This window comes from Delphinapterus leucas, chromosome 14 (genome assembly GCF_059928025.1).
Source record: "Delphinapterus leucas isolate spDelLeu-1000000601 "Yukka" chromosome 14, BTC_Dleu_Yukka2, whole genome shotgun sequence".
Lineage (NCBI taxonomy): Eukaryota > Metazoa > Chordata > Mammalia > Artiodactyla > Monodontidae > Delphinapterus > Delphinapterus leucas.
The window spans coordinates 5,804,626-5,823,344 of record NC_143142.1 but is presented as its reverse complement, the minus strand read 5'-3'; the positions used below and the strand labels follow the sequence as shown (position 1 = coordinate 5,823,344).

The window sequence follows — 18,719 nt, the reverse complement described above, 5'->3', positions numbered from 1 at the left end:
ACCCACAGGTCTGAGGACTCAGAGCCCAGTTCTGGAGAGATGCGCGGCAGGCAGCAGAGGCCCAACAGGGCTGTCCAGAGACACCCGTCAGCCTGTTCTCTGGGCAGAACCAGACATGAGCACAGGGATATGGCCCACTCGGGGCTCTGGTCCCTCGTGGGGGGTGGACATCAAGCATCCCTGGTGTGGCCCTGTGCCCCCCTTCATATGCACCCCACTCCCCTACTGCCCAAGACCCACTTCAGGGAATAGCTTTTCCAATGGCAACATCCCTCCCAGGAGGCTGAGCAGTGATGGAATCTATGAGGAGTAGGCTAACGCAGGGATGGCAGAATGGCAGGCACGGGGGACCAGAGGGGAAGCCCAAGGCGGGACAGCCCGGTGGGCAGGTCTGGGCTACAGACCCGGGCTGCCTGGGCTTCAGGGCCCACTCCCCACTTCCCAGTGACCTGGGTGAGTGGCTCTCTTAGGCTGGGGCCCCGCCTATAAAAGGTGATTGCAGGCCGGGCTTCATCAGGCTGGAAAGGCACACTGGAAGGACACTCACGCTCAGCACAGTGGCCGGCACACAGTCAGGGCCTCCATGCTAGCTTGTCATCATCATCGTGACCGCCCCGGGAAACCCCTTTTCTGTCAGCCCCCCGATAAAGAACTGGCCTCAGCCTGAAATCCCACCAATCCAGTGTCGGGCAGAGAAGAGGATCCAGCAGGTCCAAGTGGACCACTTCCCTCCCCTGTCCTGGCTCCCAGGCCCCACCCACCCCCACTGGTGCTGCAGTGAGATGAGCACTGACCTCACCCAGCAGCTGGGCGGCCGTTAATGAGCTAATGTGCGTCCTCATGGTCATGAAGGAGCGTAAACGCACTGCTCAGCACGTGCGGAAAGGACATCCATCACGCAGCCGGCCAAGGATGAGCATATCATCCGGCCACAGTCCCTGCCCCACCCTAGGCAGTGACAGTGAAATGACAGCCTCTGAGGCAGCTGGGGGACCCCAGGGGACAGAAGCATCTGGGCCACTGGCTGTGATTCCTCCGTTTAGATAGAGAGCAAATGAGCTTCTAGCGTGGACGGTCCTGAGGTTCACTGAAACAGCAGAAAAACCTCTCTCAGCAGCAAACCATGAGCGCTTAATCTGTGCACATTCTCCCCCTCCATCTCAGCTCGACTTTCTGCTTAAAGAAGAGTAAAATGCAGGCGCCCTCCAGGGCACAGTGGTCCCCACGGGCTGGACACGCTCCGGCAGCTGCAGGGGGCAGTGGGGGAAGCTGTCCCTTTCCAGCCAAGAAATGGCCCATGGAGCCAAGCTCGTCCCTGGACCCTCCTCTGGCTGCCCAGCCTCTGCACGCCCCGGGCTCAGCCCTTCTCCCAGCCTTCGCCCAAGCCATCCCCCCAGCCCAGCACGCCTACCCCCTCCCTTGTTCCCCGCCCAATCGCAGCAGCACCCAAACCCTCAGAGGAGCTCCCGGCTGAGGCCAGGCCTTACCTTGGACAGGTCCTCGGAGCCCCCTGGCTGGCCAGCGGCCAACAGGGGCGAGGGCCGCAGCAGGGGGTCAGGCAGCAGCTCCAGGCGAGGGCGCTTGCTCTCCAGGAATTCCATCTCCGACTTGCCCAGCTCAGGCAGGTATGAGTGCGACTCGGGTCGCAGGTGAAGTTCCTGGGACCTGTGGGGGGCAAGGGCACACGGCATCACATCTGCTGCCCGTCCTGCGGGAGGAGTGCCCATCTGCTCAAGGGCACACAGAGAGGCAGGACTCAAATACAGCTCTGTCTTCCTCCGAGTCAGCATTCACTAACTATGTTTACAGCAAGAGAATGTACTGGTGATGGATTCCCTGCTCCCTCACCGAGTGTGGCCCCCCCAGACCAGCAGCCTCAGCCCCTCCTGAGGCTGGTTACAAATGCAGAATCTTGAATGCCACCCCAGACCTATTGAATCCGACTCTGCATTGAAACAAGATCCCTGGTGATTCACGGGGAAAGTCTGAAAAACACTGTGGGTCTAACACAGACAATAACACACGTGATGCTGTTTGCAAATCACTCACCCAAAGCAGACATCACTAGCTGATCACAGCACTCTGGCTGCTCAACCTGGCCTTGCCTCCTTTTCAAGTCAGCCCAGCAGCCTTATGCAGAGATAGGAGCTGTCCAGCCTAATCACTCCCAACTAACTCTCCTTAACCCTCCTCCCCAGTTTGCAGAGGAGGAAACTGGCCCAGAGAGGCCATGGCCTTGCCTGGGCACACACAGCTGAGCCACGACTCCCAGCCTCCACCTCTAGCTCCTGCCCAAATACTGCCCCTGCTGAAATGCTTTTCCAGTTGATGTTTTTTGCCCAATAAACTTAGAATAGAATCCAAACGCATTCCCCCCCACCCTCAGGCCCTGCCTGGTCTGGCCCTTGTTCACCCTGCCCACTGCATTCCTGCCTCAGGGGCTGTGCACTGGCTAGGCTGGAACACTTCCACACCAGCTCCTTCCATGCTGCCTCTCCTCCTTCCTGTCCCAGTGCATGGGGCGTCTCCTCCTAACAGCAGTCTCCCTGCCCACCAGATATACCCCATCTCACCCCATCTCGTTTTCTCTGTCTTTGTTTGCAGCCATCACCATTTGCTTGTTGGTTCACGCATGTTTGGTGGCTGCCTCCCCCGTCCCAGAGTGTCTGCTCCACAAGGGCAGGGACATTCATCTGTCTAGTGCCTGACATACAGCAGGCGTTCAATCAGTGCGTGTAGGCTGAATGAATGTTACTGACTGCAATGTGGGCTGAGGCTATGCTGCTGTCCTCTCCTCCCTGGGGGGCCCGTCTCTCGCCAAAGCCAGGTCACAAGATGCCCCTCCTGCCCACCTGAGAACCAACAGCTTCACAATTACAAGATGCCCTGCAAGAAGCAGGTGGCGTCCACATTGAAACATGGAAAGGGCACCATAATAGGTTAGTGTCCCCCCAGAATTCATGTCATCTCAGAACATCAGAATGTGACCTTCTTTGGAGGTAGGGTCTTTGCAGACGTAATTCACTGAGATGAGGTCATACTGGATTAAGTTGGGACCTAGACTCGATGACAAGTGTCCCCCTAAGAAGGGCCGAGGACACAGACGCAGAGGGGGGCGGAGACTGGGGTAATGCAGCAGCAGGCCAAGGAACACCTTGGGCCTCCAGAAGGTGGCAGAGGCCGGGAACAGGTCCTCTCCTAGAGCCTTCGGAGGGGGTGCGGCCCTGCTGGCATCTGGGTTTCAGACTTCTGTCCCCCAGAAACTGGGAGAGAACACGTGTCTGCTGTTTTAAACCACCCGGTGCCGAGGGACTGAAGCCATGGCCCGCGGCAGTGGCCTCCCCGCGGGGCCCTGGATGCCTCCATGCAGTTGTAGCAGCACAGAAGGCCCAGGCCAGCTCTCCGGAACTCTGGTCCCACCTAGGCCATCCCTCAACCTCGCAGCCTCAGCAAGGTGACGAAGGAAGAGACGATGGGACAGGGCCCCTGGGCCAGCCCAGCCTCAGCGGTCCCTGCTTGCCCCTAGAATCACTGCACATGGCCGGAAGGATCTGAGGGTGGAAGTTATATCCTGGCCCTCCAAAGCTCCAAACCCTCCCACAGTCCCCTCGAAGTTCACCCTCCTGGCCCCCAGCCACCTGGCTCAGCCCAGCCACCCGGCCTCCTCGCCTTTCTGGAACACTCCAAGCACATGCCCACCTCCAGGCCTTTGCACGTGTTGCTCCCTCCACCTGGAAGGTCTTCACCTGGCTCTCTGAGCGGCTGGCTACTTAGTGGCCAAGCATCTGTCCCCTGAGAGGCCTTTCGCGGCCTCTCCAGCCAAAGAGTAGCCCTTCCCTGCCCTGCAGGAAACAGGTCACCTGCCTCGTTCTGGAGTCACCTTGTGTGTTTGTTGCAACTCCCCTGCTAGACTGTGGGCTTCCTGCAGGCAGGGCTGCCTGTCTAAGTGTCCGCTGGCAGCCCGCAGCCTACAGTAGGCCATCGCATGTTAGAAGCTCAGGACTCTCGGGAGTTCCCTGGTGGCCTAGTGGTTAGGATTCCAGGCTTTCAGTGCCGTGGCCTGGGTTCAGTCCCTGGTCGGGGAACTGAGATCCCACAAGCCACGTGGTGTGACAAAAAGAAGCAGTAGACCACCTAGAGGGGTGGGATAGGGAGGGTGGGAGGCAGGGAGACGCAAGAGGGAGGAGATATGGGAACATATGTATATGTATAACTGACTCACTTTGTTATAAAGCAGAAACTAACACAGCATTGTAAAGCAATTATACCCCAATAAAGATGTAAAAAAATGTATAGACTTAATTTTGTCACAAAGAAGTATGATAGTGTGATCAATAAAAGATTTTCAAGCATAAAAAAAAAGAAGTAGGGGCTTCCCCGGTGGCACAGTGGTTGAGAGCCCGCCTGCCGATGCAGGGGACACGGGTTCGTGTCCCGGTCCGGGAAGATCCCACATGCCGTGGAGCGGCTGGGCCCGTGAGCCATGGCCGCTGAGCCTGCGCTCCACAACGGGAGAGGCCACAACAGCGAGAGGCCCGCGTACCGAAAAAAAAAAAAAGAAGCAGCAGCAGCTCACGACTCTTAGCAATTAGAGCTGTTACTGTCTCAGGCATCTTGGGGCCCCACTCTGGCCTTGGCCCTCCCCTCACTGGGTCCCCACCCGTATGGCTTGCTCTCTCCCACCTGGATTTAAGGAAGACAAGGCAGGCCCACAGGCCCAGTCTGCCAGCTGAGGGATGGCAGAGGACTCGGAGAAAAGGGGATGACAAAGGGATGGGAGGAAGGGGGCTCCCCATGTGCACCCAGCTGTGGACAGTCACTCCCAACCAGCAACCCAGCCTCCCCTACTTTTTGGTGGTCACCCCCTCCTGCCTGGGCCACACAGCCAGAGGCCACTGCAGGCTCACAGCGGGAAGTCCAAGGGCCACGTGGCTCTTCCCTGCCCATCCCCAGCCCTGTCCCAGTCACAGCCGCACCAGGACAAGGGCACAGCCTGACACCCCTTTGTTTAACACCGACCCTGCGAGCTCTTCATGAGCACAGGCCTCCACTTCCCCGTCTGAGCAATGGACGCACAAACCCCTCCTCACCTTTCATTCCCGGGCTGAAATTCGGACAGCAGGGAGGGCCTCCTCCGCTGGGGCTGGATGATGGAGCCAGGCGACAGGTGTGAGGTGTAGTCACGGGGGTGGTGCTGGTACTCAAGCAGCCCGACGTCCTACAGCAGAGGACACAGACCAGTGAGCACCCATCCCGCCACAGTGCAGCCCACACGGCGAGGCAGGGCCAGAGCCCCCTGCCCGGTGCTGCTTCTGCACCCGCGGACCCTCCCACGTCCTTTCCCGGCCCTCCGACCCAGTCCAGCCAGAGGACATTCCTGGGGCCAACCGCCAAGGAGAAGTGACACATTCAGCTAAAGGACACCTGGTCCTGCCCTCTTTCCAGATGAGACAACCGAGCCCACGTGTTAGCAGAGACAAATGGAAAAGGGCACAACCTGCACGTCTGCCATGGGTGCAAGTGACACAGCAAGACACGGGCATCCACGCCAGGGGACAGTGGATGACACGGCAAATGCTGACGGTCTGCAAGGCTCAAAGACCAGATTCCAAAACAAAGCCCCGACGTGGGAGTCCCCCGTGTTACAGAGGGAAAACCTACACACGTGTGTCACACAGGCAAGCATAGCTCAAAGTCAGAAGGATAAACTCCAGGCAAAACATGCCTTCTTCAGTAATATGCCATCCATTACCCGTTGCCATCTGTGGAAAAACTAAACACTAACAAATTCGATGTACCCCGATTAGCAACTACACCCTGATTTGAGACACGTTAAAATGTTTTTTTAAAAAAAAGAAAGATAGAAAAGAGAAACCTTTCAAAGGGGAAAACAGGACAGGCTTCCTATGTGTACCAATCCAAATCGATTAGTTGTGCCTGCAGAGAACACCCAGTTATACTGTGGGGTGGCAATCAATTAGTGATGTCTGACACGAGTAAGGCTTGGGAAAGCGTGGGATTGTAGGTGATTTGTTTTCTTCCTGGCACCCTTCTTAATTCTCCCAATTTTCCAAAAAAAATCTAGTCATTCTTTTGCTGTCTGGCTTTTTTTTTTTTTTAAAAGCAGTTATTTCTGCAAAGAGAATTAGATGATACCACGTAGGTGTGTTGGAAATGTATGTGTTTCAGACCCTCCAAAACAAACACATGTAAGAGGCTGGGAGGCGAGAGAGGATGAGTAACTAGAATCAAGAGGGATCCCGTCAACCTCGGAGGCTGGAAATGAGGGAAGGGCCTTCTCGGGCAGCCCAATGTGGAAGCAAGAAGCTGCACGGCCTCGGGCTAGAGGTATCTGTCCATCCCTTAAACTCTCTGAGCCTCAGTTTCTTCATCAGTGGAATGGATGCCTGAATTCCCTGGCGGTCTAGTGGTTGGGACTCCGCGCTTCCACTGCAGGGGGCACGGGTTCAATCCCTGGTCGGGGAACTAAGATCCCGCCTGCCGCGCGGCACGCCCAAAAAAAAAAAGAAAGAAAGAAAACTGAAATGAATGCCTGACCCAGATGGAAGGTGGCCTCTGTGTCTCCAACCAAGCGTCCCCCTTAACTCTCCAAGGGTTTCCCTGAAGACTGAGGGCAGCTTCCAGAAGACAGAGGACTCAGCCTCCCCCCTCCACCGCACTCCACGATGTCATGCACAAGGCACCGGGTGCTAATGAAGGAACAAGAAGAAAGGGCTGGAGGGAGGGGGCGGCAGCTTCTGGGATCATGCCGGCGCGGCTGCCAGGCACAGATCCGGTGTGCACACGCACGCAGAGGTGTGAGAAGAAATCGGCAAGCACTGCAGAATGCTGGGAGGAAAATTCCCTCTCACACAAAAGCAAAATGAACAAAGCAGCAGAGAGGCAGACGGTCCAATCCCTTGGGAGAGGGCCCCGGCAGGACGGCGCCTACCACTGCCAACAGAGGCGGGAAAAGGCACACGGCCCCCGGGGCTCCCGAGGCAGAGGCATGGGGCGGCCACTGCATGAACACTTCTGGCCTCAGTTTCTCAGTCTGGGAAGCAAGCAGGATGACCTCATTAGCACGGTCCCTCCAAGGACCATCTTGGGGGCCATTTCTGTGGTATCCACACTGATCTCCACCCCAGGGCTCTGAGTCCAGGGACCACCAAGGGTGCCTGCATCTCTACAGGAAGACAAGAACTGGGGAGACCCCAAGAGAGACCGAAGGTGGGGCTCACTGTGGTCACAGGAGCCTGAAGACACCAGGCACTCAGGCTAGAAACCTCCAGCCACGTCTCAGAACACGAGAACCCTCCCCATGTTAACAAAACATTCCCACCCCACCTGCTGCCCTCACACATGTACGTGGCCCAAGCAGGCTCCTGCGTCCGTGACCCTTGGTCTGGGGGGAGCGCTGAAGACGAGAGGATTCAGATCCTACTTGAGAGCTTGTTGACGGGACCGCGGCATCTGAGCGCACGGCCAACACAGTCCTGCTGGCCTCGGCCTAGACCCATCCCCGTGCCCGCAAACTGCGTCACGTGCGGAAGGACCATGTATCCATTTGTGACAAACTGGAAATGAAACAGACTGGTCCTTCCCACAGAGAGCCTGATAAGCACTGATCTAGGGCAGGAGTCAGCAAACGGGGCCGAAGGCCAAAGCCAGGCTCGGCCTGTTTCGTCAGGTGTCACTGGCACACGGCCATGGCCATTCCTGTACGTGTTGGCTGAGCTGCTTTCACGCTAGGATGGCAACAGTGCAGGAGTAGTTGTGACCGAGACCGAGTGGCCGGAAAAGCCTGAAATATTTACAGAGAAGGTTTGCCAGTCCCTCCTCTAGAGGAAAAGCCCACAGTGTACCCTGGGGGCCATTCGCAAAAGGATACTAGTGGGCACGTTGTCGTCATGACAGCAGCAGCATCAAAGTCATCAACACTGCACTGTATCAGTCGCGCTTACTCGGCCCGGGCGTTGTGCAGAGGCCTCTGCACATTCAACTAACTTGATCCTCAGGGTCTTATAACTACCGTCGCTCAACTGATGGGGAAACTGAGCAACAGGGCGGTAAGACCACTCGTCCAAAGTTTCACAGCTAGGAAGTCACTGAGGCAGGACATGAATGCCAGCGGTCTGGCTCCAGAGTCTGTGCTCTGAAAAGCCCTTCTAACACTAAGGCACAGAGAGGCTAAGTAACTTGCCTAAGGCCACACAGCAGGCAGGAGTGGCGCTGGGATCGACTCCCGTGTCTTTGGACTTTATTTAACACATTCATTTAGCGCAAAGCTTGCAGGAACTCGAGAGAGCTCAGGGGGTCCCGCGGGGCTTGGGAGAGAAGGCGGAATCGAGCTGGGCTCTAGAAAGCTGGAAAGGAGACAAGGAGGGGAGGATGTGTTGGGACCCTCAATCCTGGGAGACCCTCAGTGCCAGGAGCCCGCCAGGACCCTCAGGGAAAGATGTGGGGTCCTGATACTGTGGGCGAGGGAAGCCGAGACCACAGAGAAGGAGAGAACAGGGCTCAGAGAGGCTCTGAGGGTGGAGCAGGTGGGATTGAACGAGCCATGCGTACCGGCACCATGAAGAGAGGCTCGGAGTGTGCCTGAGGCTGGGTCAGGGTAAGCACACCTGGAATTAAGCCCTCCATCTGCGCCAGCGTAACACCCCAGGCAGCCTGGACATGACGCAGGCTGAGGCACAGGCCGGCAGAGAAGGCGGCTCCCACCGCCCCTCTCAGAGTGCAGAGCCTCTTTGGTCTCCTGCCACCCCGCCAGGAGGAAAGAGGCGGCTGCCACGTACAGACACCGCCCCGGGCACCTCGCAAACACCTGCCAGTGATGCTTAAGCCCACAACACCCATATTGCAGATGGGAAAACTGGGGCTGCCCCCACGGGGTTAAGTGAGCAGCCAAATGTCACTCGGTGAGTTGGGAGGAACGGGGATTCAAAGCCACATCTGGAGGTTCTTCTGGGCTCTGGGCGGGGGGGACTCACCATCAAAGCAGCCCCATGCCCAGACACCCTGGAAGAAGCCTCCAGGGCCAGGAGGTGCCACCCTGGATGGAAGCCTGTTGGGAGCAGGTACGGGAGTGAGCTGAGTCCCAGGAAGGTCACAGGTCACGGGGTCCAGGCCCCGCCCCCTCAGCCCAGCAGACCTGCCTCAACTACTGTACAAGGAGCTGGGACCCCTGGGTTCCCACCTGGCCCTTGGATGGGGCATTTGCCTTCCACGCCTTTTTCCCTTTTCCTCCGCCCTCTGTCTTCCAAAAACCCTCTGCCCCCCAAAATGGGGGCATCTCACAAACACTGCCTGTACAGTGGGCTGGCGGTAAGGGGTTAGCGGGCACAGGGCTGCAGGGGGACCTCCAGATTACAGTCCCAACACTCACCTCCCACCAGCCAAAGAAAAGTGGCTCCAGCCCCGGACACATGCCCAGGAGAGCAAGACCCCCCCCCCCGCCCCAGGATGCCTAGAATTCTTGTTCCTGCCTTTCCAGTAACAACCAGGGGCCCCCAGCTGGGTCGCCCAAGCACGAGGCAGGGTGATCAGGAAGTGGGGCCCCACTGCTGCCACCACACAGGATAAGGATGCCCTGCCTCGTAGCTACCCAGGGCCCCTGCCCACCCCCGGCGTCAGCCTCCTGCCTGGAGGAAGTGACCACTGGGTCCTACCCGGCCGCATCCTGTGTCACTGATGGCCCAGCGGGAGAAGTGCGGGCGGTGTCTGAGATCAGCTGCTGACTCCAAGTGACTGCGAGAGGGCCCGGCTGGGGCACAGGATGGGGGGCTGCAGGATGGCAGGGGCCATAGGGACTCAAGGACTGACCGAGTCTGGGCCCTTGGGGGGGAGTGGGAGAGGGGCAGGAATCTGGCAGGAGGGGACGAGAAAGAAGAGAAACCAGAGGCAACCGCCAGGAGCCCCCAGGGGAGGCAGCCCCTCCAAGCAGCTGTAGTGACAGTGACAGTATTGCAAGTGGACACAGCTGGCTGAGTGTCTGCCAGGCACTGTCATAAGGACCTTCCGCAGATCATCACGGTTAATCCCCAGGAGAATCTAGGAGTCAGATGCTCTCGTTACTCCATTTTATGGATGAACAACCGAGGCTCAGAATCATTAAGCGACTTGTCCTGTTTCCTCACCTGCAAAATGTTCCCCATCTACAAAGTGCAGAGCATACGCGTACCCTCACTTCAGTGATGAAGAGAAGCGAGTGCAACTGTATACATAAAGGGCATAAACAAAATGCTCACCCTGTAGTAAGCACTCCGACGACAAAGCTTACTTTTGTTATCGTGATTATGATAAAGGTGATGACCACACTTGATAGTAAAGGACCCCCAGGAGCACAGTCCTCGGCCCTGGGTACACAGTAGGTGACCAGTAAATAGTCATCCATCTCACAGGGGCTCAGGGTCCTGAAGCTGAAGCCGACTGCCTTCTCACGGTGATTTAACCCGAGGCCTATCATTTAACCTCCCAGCGTCTCCTCATCTTCAAAATGGGACGATAATGCAAGGTGCTCTTTCATCGGGTTGCTTGTGAGGATTCGACGACCCCATCCAGAATGTGCCCGTTTATCACAGCTGGCTCTCAAAAGCATCTTGGGGGCCCAAATCCTCAAGAGGTCACTGTTCTTGGGACACCCTCAGGCTGGTCCACTGGGCTCATATGCTGAAACATCTCGCTCATGGAAGATAGAAAAGCCCTCCCATGCCACCTTCCTCTCTGCATCTTAGGAGGGACCACACCAGCCAAGCAGGACAGATACAGGCGTGTTCACATAGGGGCCGGCACAGCAAGCTCTGACCCCAGCTGCAACTGCAAAGCCTCACAGTCCCTCACCAAGCAGCCAGGAGGCCAAACGGGGGAGGCCCAGGACCCTGAGAGCCCTCTGGCAAGCCCCTGAGGATACAGAACATAACCAAGCCTCATCCTCAGGGCCACAGGCAACTAGAGATAAAGTCAGGAAAGGGGGCCCCCACTAGGAGGTGGACAGAGTGGGGTGCAGCTCGGAAGAGCTGACCAATGGTACTTCCCTGGCAGTCCAATGTTTAAGACTCTATCCTTCCACTGCAGGGGGCACGGGTTCGATCCCTGGTCAGGGAACGAAGATCTCACAGGCCATGCGGCGCAGCAAAACATTTTTTTTAAAAAAGAAAGAGCTGACCAAGGGCACGCCCGCTCCCTCCCCAGCAGGCCACCCCCCCGCCACTCACACGACGATGGGGAGAAATAGGAACCCAGGGACAAGAGAAGGCCCCAAAGGTGACCCCAGGTGCACATTTGTGCCGCTTACCGTGTGTGGCCGGGCGATCTGCACGGGGTAGGAAACGCCGTGGGGCGGGTAACGGGGCTCGGTGGCCCTCCACGTCTGTGCCACGGGCTGCGTGGACCCCGACATGGTGGTGGGCGTCCAGGGGGGCTCGTGGGCCCCTGTAAGCTCCCTCTCAATGGTCTCCAAGGATTATAAGCCAGTCTTCGTCATCTGCTCGAGGGCCACCCTGTCCCAGGCACCTGTGAGACCAGAAAAGCAAAAGCGAGATCAGTCCCAGGGCGGCTGCTCCTTGCAGACCCTGGCGGGGCCCCAAGTCCTTCCTGTGGCCCCTGTGAGGAAGAGAGAGCAGACAGGGGTCCTCCGGGACCCTCCTCCACGCCACTGGCAAGCTCCGTGCCCACTGACAGCAGTGGGAGACGCCACGTGGTGTCTGAGGCCTCTCCAAGCCACAGGCCGGCGGCTGCGGCACAAGCCACATCGGTGACAGCCGTGTCCTCCCCCGCTGCCAAGGCCCTCGCTCAGCAGGCACGGGAGCTCTAACTCGGCGGGCACTGCCCCCACGACCCCCCCCATGGCTCCCAAGCACCCTCAGCCCACCCAACCCCACCCCAAGTCCTCTGCCAGTTTGAGTCACCAGGGCAAGGTTCCCCGAAAGCACCTGGCAGCTCAGGCAGGCGACTGCTGTCCCAGGAGGGGAAAAGTCCGTACACCCGTCCAGGGTGATGGTGGTGAACGGGGTCGGCTCGGGCAGAACACAGGTCACAGTGTAACCCCGGGCAAGGTCGGGCCTGCCTGGGCCTCCCAGTGACCCTCTGGGAGGGTGAGTGACACTACGATGGGGGAGCAGGACAGAAGTGAGGTTGGCCCGGACGTGAACTGAGAGCGAAGCGACTGGGAGCCCGAGGGCCACACTGGGGAAACAGCCGAGGACACGGATGAGAGCCGGCTGGGCCCCCTGTGGCTCCCAGAGGGGCAGGCAAAGGATGCTGTCCACGGGGAAGAAAGCACTCATGTGTCCATGATGGAAGGAATCCACTGGCTTTACAGATGGGGAAACTGAGGCCCAGGAAGAAGAAAGGACTCAAGTCAAGAGAGCAAGAGAGCCCCTGGTCAGAAGGGGCCTTTGCCCAGAAATCTCCGGGGGGCCCCAACCTCCCCAGGACCCTTCTCTCCCTTCTCCACCAGCCACTGCTCCATGCAGCCTGCCCAAGGTTATAACTGGCTCCGCCGCCCAGGCCCGGGCTGAAAGCCGGGCAGGTCTCAGGCCTCCTCCACACTCAGCCACTCAGAAAAGGGGTGTCCATCAGGCCCCTGCCATGTGCAAACCCCCCACTCACACCCGCCACCCAGGAGCTAAGGAGAAGCCAAGATGGCGCAGGGGCCCGGCACCTGGATGCCCCCATGTGATGTACCCTCTCGGGCTGGGGTTGCATCTCGTGTGTACCCCCAGCTCCCTGTACCTTCATCACAACACCCCTCATTGCCCTGCCCTCCACTGACAACTGTCTTTCAAGGGCGTGGACGCCCTAACCCTCTGCCCTTTGGAGGCCTGATGTGGAGGGATATTGGGGGGAAGATTGAGATCATGGTGGTCAAAGGAAGAACAAGACCCCCTTCCCTCCCACCTGGGGGCCATGACTGCATCCCACTTCCCACCCCCATCTCCTGCTACAGTAGACTCGACTTTTTTTTTTAGCAACCACCTTCCCTCCCCAGACTCCAGGAGTGATCATGTGATCTGAGCCTGGCCAATCAGATTCCTGCTTCCCCTGGGCCAGCGATTGGTTCAGGGATGGGCATCTGACCCAATCTGAGCCAATGAGAGTCAGTCTTGAGACTCTGAGAAGGAACCAGAAACAGGCACTATCCACTGGGGCTGTAAGCCAGGAGCATGAAAGCCTGGAGCTCTCGGGGGCCACCACTTGGCAGGGACCTACCCGAGACCATACCCCCAGGAAGGCAGATCTGAAGGGTAGAGAGAGCACAGCTGGGTCCTGATACAGCCATGCCTGAAGGCAGATCAAAGCTGCTTCTTCATTTAGGGAAGCCAAGGCACTCCTTCTGTGTGTTTTGCCTTTGCCAGCCCAACCCAGCTGTCTGTCACTTGCCATCAAAAGTTCTGACTCACCCAGAGAAGGAGGGAGTCACAAAGGAGGCAACCTTTCCATCGGGTGCTGTCAATCCTTCCAACACTGCAAAGCCAAAGAATTCCAGAGCCCAAACTGCCACACCTATGACCACCTCAGGAAAAAAGCCCACGTGGACTTTTCCCAGACACCGCGACAGGGTGCACTGTGTAACTCTTATGAACGTGGGAACAGTCCTGCTCAGCAAATGGGAGCTACTATTACTACAGTCACTAGTTCTGTCACTGCAGTAGCTGCAGCCCGGTCACAGCGATGTTGTGGACATGGAAGGGAGGCAGAGCTGCCCCCACCAGTCCCCACCAAGAGCAACGCGGCAGCCCTCCGGCAGCCCAGAGACAAGAGACTGGCCTTGGGAGAGGGGTCAGTTGTGGCCACCAGTGCTGGACCCTGTCCCAGAATTCCCTGTGTCCCAGCTCATCACAAAGCCCAGCAGACCCTGGTGGTCTGATGCAGCAAAGCCAGTTCTATTCTGGCCTCTCTCTGGGTTTTTTTTTGGTTTTTTTTGTTTTTGTTTGCGATACGCGGGCCTCTCACTGTTGTGGCCTCTCCCGTTGCAAAGCACAGGCTCCAGACGTGCAGGCTCAGCGGCCGTGGCTCACGGGCCCAGCCGCTCCGCGGCATGTGGGATCTTCCCGGACCGGGGCACGAACCCGTGTCCCCTGCATCGGCAGGCGGACTCTCAACCACTGCGCCACCAGGGAAGCCCTCTCTCTGGGTTTTAAACGGTTGCCCGCTCTCTGCAAGAGGAAGAGAGCAGCACCTGGGCAGAGAGAAGCCCAATCTGCTTGCCTTTCCAAGGGCACCACACGCAGCTTCCAAGCTGCTACGTGACTTCGCATTGCATGAGGCGGTGAGAAGTCTAATTTACCAGTAGATTTCTAACCTCCTTTGCCTAATGAAAGGCCGACTGAGGGATGGCAGCCCCGGAAAGATGCTCACGGCGTGCACTGCACGTGGGCTCCAGAAGCCAGGGAAGTGACACCTTTTCAAAGCAGCCCTGGAGAATCCTTGGCCACTTCCCCACCCTCCTCGTGCCAAGGCCTGGCTTCCCACGACCTCAATGTTCACAGAGTGTCCACCGCCGAGCTCGGGGTTCATGCCCCCACCACCCACCTGTCAGAGGATCACTCCGCCAGCTCCATGGCCCAGCATCCCCATGTGCAGGTTGTCCGTGAAGCCAGGGGACTCTGGGGATCTTGCACCTCCTGCATTCACCACGAGCTTATTTTAATAAGCTCCATTTCTATCTCCCCCAACCTTAGCCATATTTTTTGCCAACTTGAAAAAAAAATTATTTTTAGGAAAATAGTTTGACAGTTCCTAAAAATGTTAAACATAGAATTACCGTAGGACCCAGCAATTCCACTCCTAGGCATATACCCAAAAGAATGGAAAACAGAGACTGAAACAAATCAAGGTATTCACAGCAGCAGTATTCACTATAGCCAAAGGTGGAAACAACCCAAGTGCCCATCAACCAATGAGTGGAGAAATAAACAGAACGTGGTCTATCTGTACAACGGAATATGATTCAGCTATAAAAAAGAACCAAGCACTGACACATGTCACAACGTGGATGAACCTTGCACACATGATGCTAAGTGAAAGAAGCCAGACACGAAAGGACAGATACCATATGATTCCACTTATAGGAAATGTCCAGAACGATAAATCCACAGAGACAGAAAGCAGACTGGTGGTTGCCAAGGGCGGGGGGTGGGATGGAGGGGTGTGGAGCGACTCATGGGTATGGGGGTTACCATGCAATGACGGAAATGTTTCGAAACTAGGTAAAAGTGGTGTTTGCGTAACACTGTGAACGGCGGGGCAGGGGTGGGGATTAAGCTTTGACCTTATCAGCAACATTTGGAGGTGCGCGCCAGGAAAAAATATGACATTACTTCACCAAAGACAAGGGTAGGAGAGGATGAGAGCAATCCATGGGGCAACGTTGGGTCTCCTGGATCTGGTCTTGGCTGAAAAGGGTTCTGAGAAATGGATGCAGGTTAGAGCAGGAATGCGATACAGGGGCCCCAATATCACTGCAGGGTCTGGGAGCTTTGGGGTCAGGAGAGGGTGGTGGACATCCGTTGATCTCCAGACCCTTTGGGCTCCCCACTGTGAGCTGAGCTCCAGGCTAGTGAATGAGGCAGGGTCCAGGCCACAGAGGGTCTCGGTGCCCCGGCGGAGTGCAGACAAGCAGCAAATAGTGACTTCTGAGAGCAGGCTGGGGGCTCTGGAGGCCTTGGGGAGGGCGAGGGGGTGGCAGAGAGAACTTTCTGGAGCGTGAACAAGACACAGCCCGGGGAGGGGGAAGTGGAGGGGGCTCCAGGCAGAGGCCACCACCTGAGCAAGACCCCGGAGATGAGACCAGGCATCTCGTGCTTGAGAAATTCATCAAGTCATTCAAGGCCCACGAACCACGGAAAGGATGGATTTTGTTCAAAGGGCAATGGGGAGCCACGGAAGGTGGTGGAGGGAGAGAGGAAAGGATCGGGGTGTTTGACAAGCAGGCGCCGTGAAGAGCGAGTGTGTAACCCAGAGGCCTGGGGGCTCTCGCAAGTGTCCCTAAACGAGATGACACCGGTGGGATCGGGATAGCAGTAACAGAGAAGCAGCAGCAGACGGCGTGCAAGTCGAGAAGGAGCCTGCCAGCCAAAGACACATCTTGCTCTGGGGGTGAGGGAGGCCGAGCAGCCCCCCAGGGACAGGGGCCTGTCATTCCCCCCCTCAGGCAAGGTGCCTCGGGGCTCTGTCCTCAGTTTCCTCCACCGTAGACAGGGAACATGCGTGTCCCTGCTCCACGGACCCAGGAGGACAGCACACCTGTGAAGGGTGCCTGGTAAACAGCAGGTGCTCAATAAGGCAAACTCAGCCAAGTCAGGGCTCCACGGGGAAGAGAGAGCGCTCTGGCGAGGTTAAGGACTGGCTTTGCCAGGTGGCATGCGATGCTCCCGAGTCCCATAGGACGGGGACACCGCAAGCCCCACCAGGCCTCGCATATCCAAACCAAAAACCACGGGCCCACAGAGCCGGCTGGAGGGCTGCACACTGCAGGCCCAGCCCATGCTGGGAGCACCCGTGCACACGGCCAGGGCTACGCAGCCGCCCTGGGAGAGCCCCATAGGCTGTGGGTCTGATTCGGCAGCACCCCACAAGCATGCCAAGCCCGTGTTCCATCCACGGAGAAAGCTCACTGCCTGTGATTCTGTGTCTGCCTTGCAGGGCCTAACATAGCGCCGGGCACACAGCAGGTGCTCAACAAACGAAACTGTCAGGCGGAGGTGAGCGCCAGTAACACGAGGTGAGGCTGGAGCCCGCCACACCTGCATCCCCTGACCCTGCTGGGCAGAGGCCTCTTTCCGGGGGGAAGTTTTCCATCCTGCCCGGACATCCCCTCTCGGGCCCCAGGCAAGACGGCCAGGGAGGCCACACCAAGACACATTCCACAGATTTTCCGAGTCAGAGCAGCCAGGCTCAGATCGGGGAGGGTGGGGTTATAGCCACTGGGGCTGGGATGTCTCTGAGGGCACGGGGAGGTGGAGGGGGTGTTTGCTAAGGGGCCGGAACGGAAGCTGAAATGTGCCTGGGAGCCTTCAGACCTGAGCCCAGGAAGATGAAAGGGGAGCTGTCTGCACTGCACACGCCTGACATTTTCTTGGAACTAACAGGACCGACGCTGGGACTTGTGGCAGGTGGGGAAGCTTCAGAATTTAAAATCAGCTGTCAGCGCTGACCCGCGCGCTCCTCAAAACCCCCCGCGGCGCTCGAGTGGCCCACAGAGGGGACACGGTCTACGACACCCCACCCCAGCCAGCCTGTCTCGGGCCAGGGACACACACGTGTGCTGGGAGCCTGTGGGCAGGGACCCCGCCGGTCTCCTCAGTGTCTGACATATAGTAGCTGCTCCATAAATGTTTGTTTTAATTGACTGCTGAACCCCCCATGAGGGGCGTGGTGCCTGGCACACAGTAGGTGTATTATTTTCCTGGAGCTGCCATAACAAACTACCACAAAGTGGATGGCTAAAGACAACGGAAATGGATCCTCCCACTGATCTGGAGGCCAGAAGTCCAAACTCCAGGTGTCAGCAGGGCCACACTCCCTCCAGAGGCTCCAGGGGAGGATCCTTCCTTGTCCCTTCCAGCTCCTGGCGCCTCCAGGTTTCCTTGAGGCCCCACTGCTCCAATCTCTGCCCATCTTCACATGGCCTTTCTTCCCATGTGCCTATGCTTGCCCTTCTTATAAGGACTCCAATTATACTTAAGGCCCACCCTCTCCAGTGTGACCTCATCTTAACTAATTACGTCTGCAAGAGACCCTCTCTCCCAATCAAATCACACTCGTAGGTTCCGGGTGGACGTGAATTTGGGGAGGACGTCATTTAACCCAATACAATAGGTGCTCAATAAATATTGGCTTTGTTCACTGCTATATCCCAGAGCCTGGCACAAAGTAGGCACCCAATAAATATCTACTAAACAAAAAGGCACCAGGCGGCTTGGCTCGAGGAGAATGGAGACCCGGAAGCCAGCCCTGGGGCAGTGGAGGGCGGATGGGGCAGGACTTGAGGACAGAAGCAGTTCTGGGGTGTGAGGTTAAGCTGCTATGGAGACACCAGCTAGAATGAAGCTGACTGCTCCCACCTTGTGTTTCTAGCTTCTGGCATGCTGTAAAAATCGGGGACCGGCCAAGCATTTGATGGCCACCTTCTGCAGGGGCTCATGGCACAGAAGAGATGCCCAGGAGCCCAGCTCTGAACTAAGTCATAAGATGAAGATGGGAAGTGGCATGGGTGAGCCTCACCCGGCCTGGCTCACAGGAGCCTGTATGGCCCACATGGACAGGGGCAAAGGCAAAGTTCCTGCCCCCTGCCCTGGCTGCTGCCCGCTGCCAACCACGCTTTATAGGCGCCTCCTGTGGGACAGGTGCCGGGACGCAGCAGAGAATAACAGACCCAAACTCCCCGCCCTCGCGGAGCTGACATTCCACTGGGTGAGACGGGAGTAATTACAGGGTGTTGGACAGTATCTGTGCTATGGAGAAAAACAGAAGCGTGAGGTGGGTAGGCAGGGGATGGGGGGTGAGGTGCAGTTTTAAAGTGGGTGGTCTGGGACAGCCTCACCGGAAGGCATCTTTAAGCAAAGTTGTGGAGGAGTGGAGAGAGGGAACCAGCAGATGTCTTGGAAGGGTGTTCCAGGCAGAGGGAACAGCAAGTGCAAAGGCCCTGAGGTGGGAGAGGAACAGCAGGGAGACCCGAGTGGTGAGAGCGGAGGTCACATGGGGCTTTCACTCCA

At 57.6% G+C, this 18,719-nt stretch overlaps 1 protein-coding gene across 31 annotated transcripts in view; it reads right to left on the bottom strand.

The window, feature by feature from the left end:
- NCOR2 (nuclear receptor corepressor 2) overlaps window positions 1–18,719 on the bottom strand; it is a 224,483-nt gene that overhangs the window by 142,250 nt on the left and 63,514 nt on the right. For all 31 annotated transcript variants that reach the window (XM_089894358.1, XM_089894378.1, XM_089894383.1 and 28 more), the window contains 3 exons: window positions 11,297–11,514; window positions 5,091–5,218; window positions 1,488–1,665 (listed from right to left, as the gene is read on the bottom strand). In XM_089894358.1, the coding sequence (XP_089750484.1) occupies window positions 1,488–1,665; window positions 5,091–5,218; window positions 11,297–11,401 (411 nt within the window). In that variant the 5' untranslated portion in view covers window positions 11,402–11,514. The remainder of the gene's footprint in view (window positions 1–1,487; window positions 1,666–5,090; window positions 5,219–11,296; window positions 11,515–18,719) is intronic.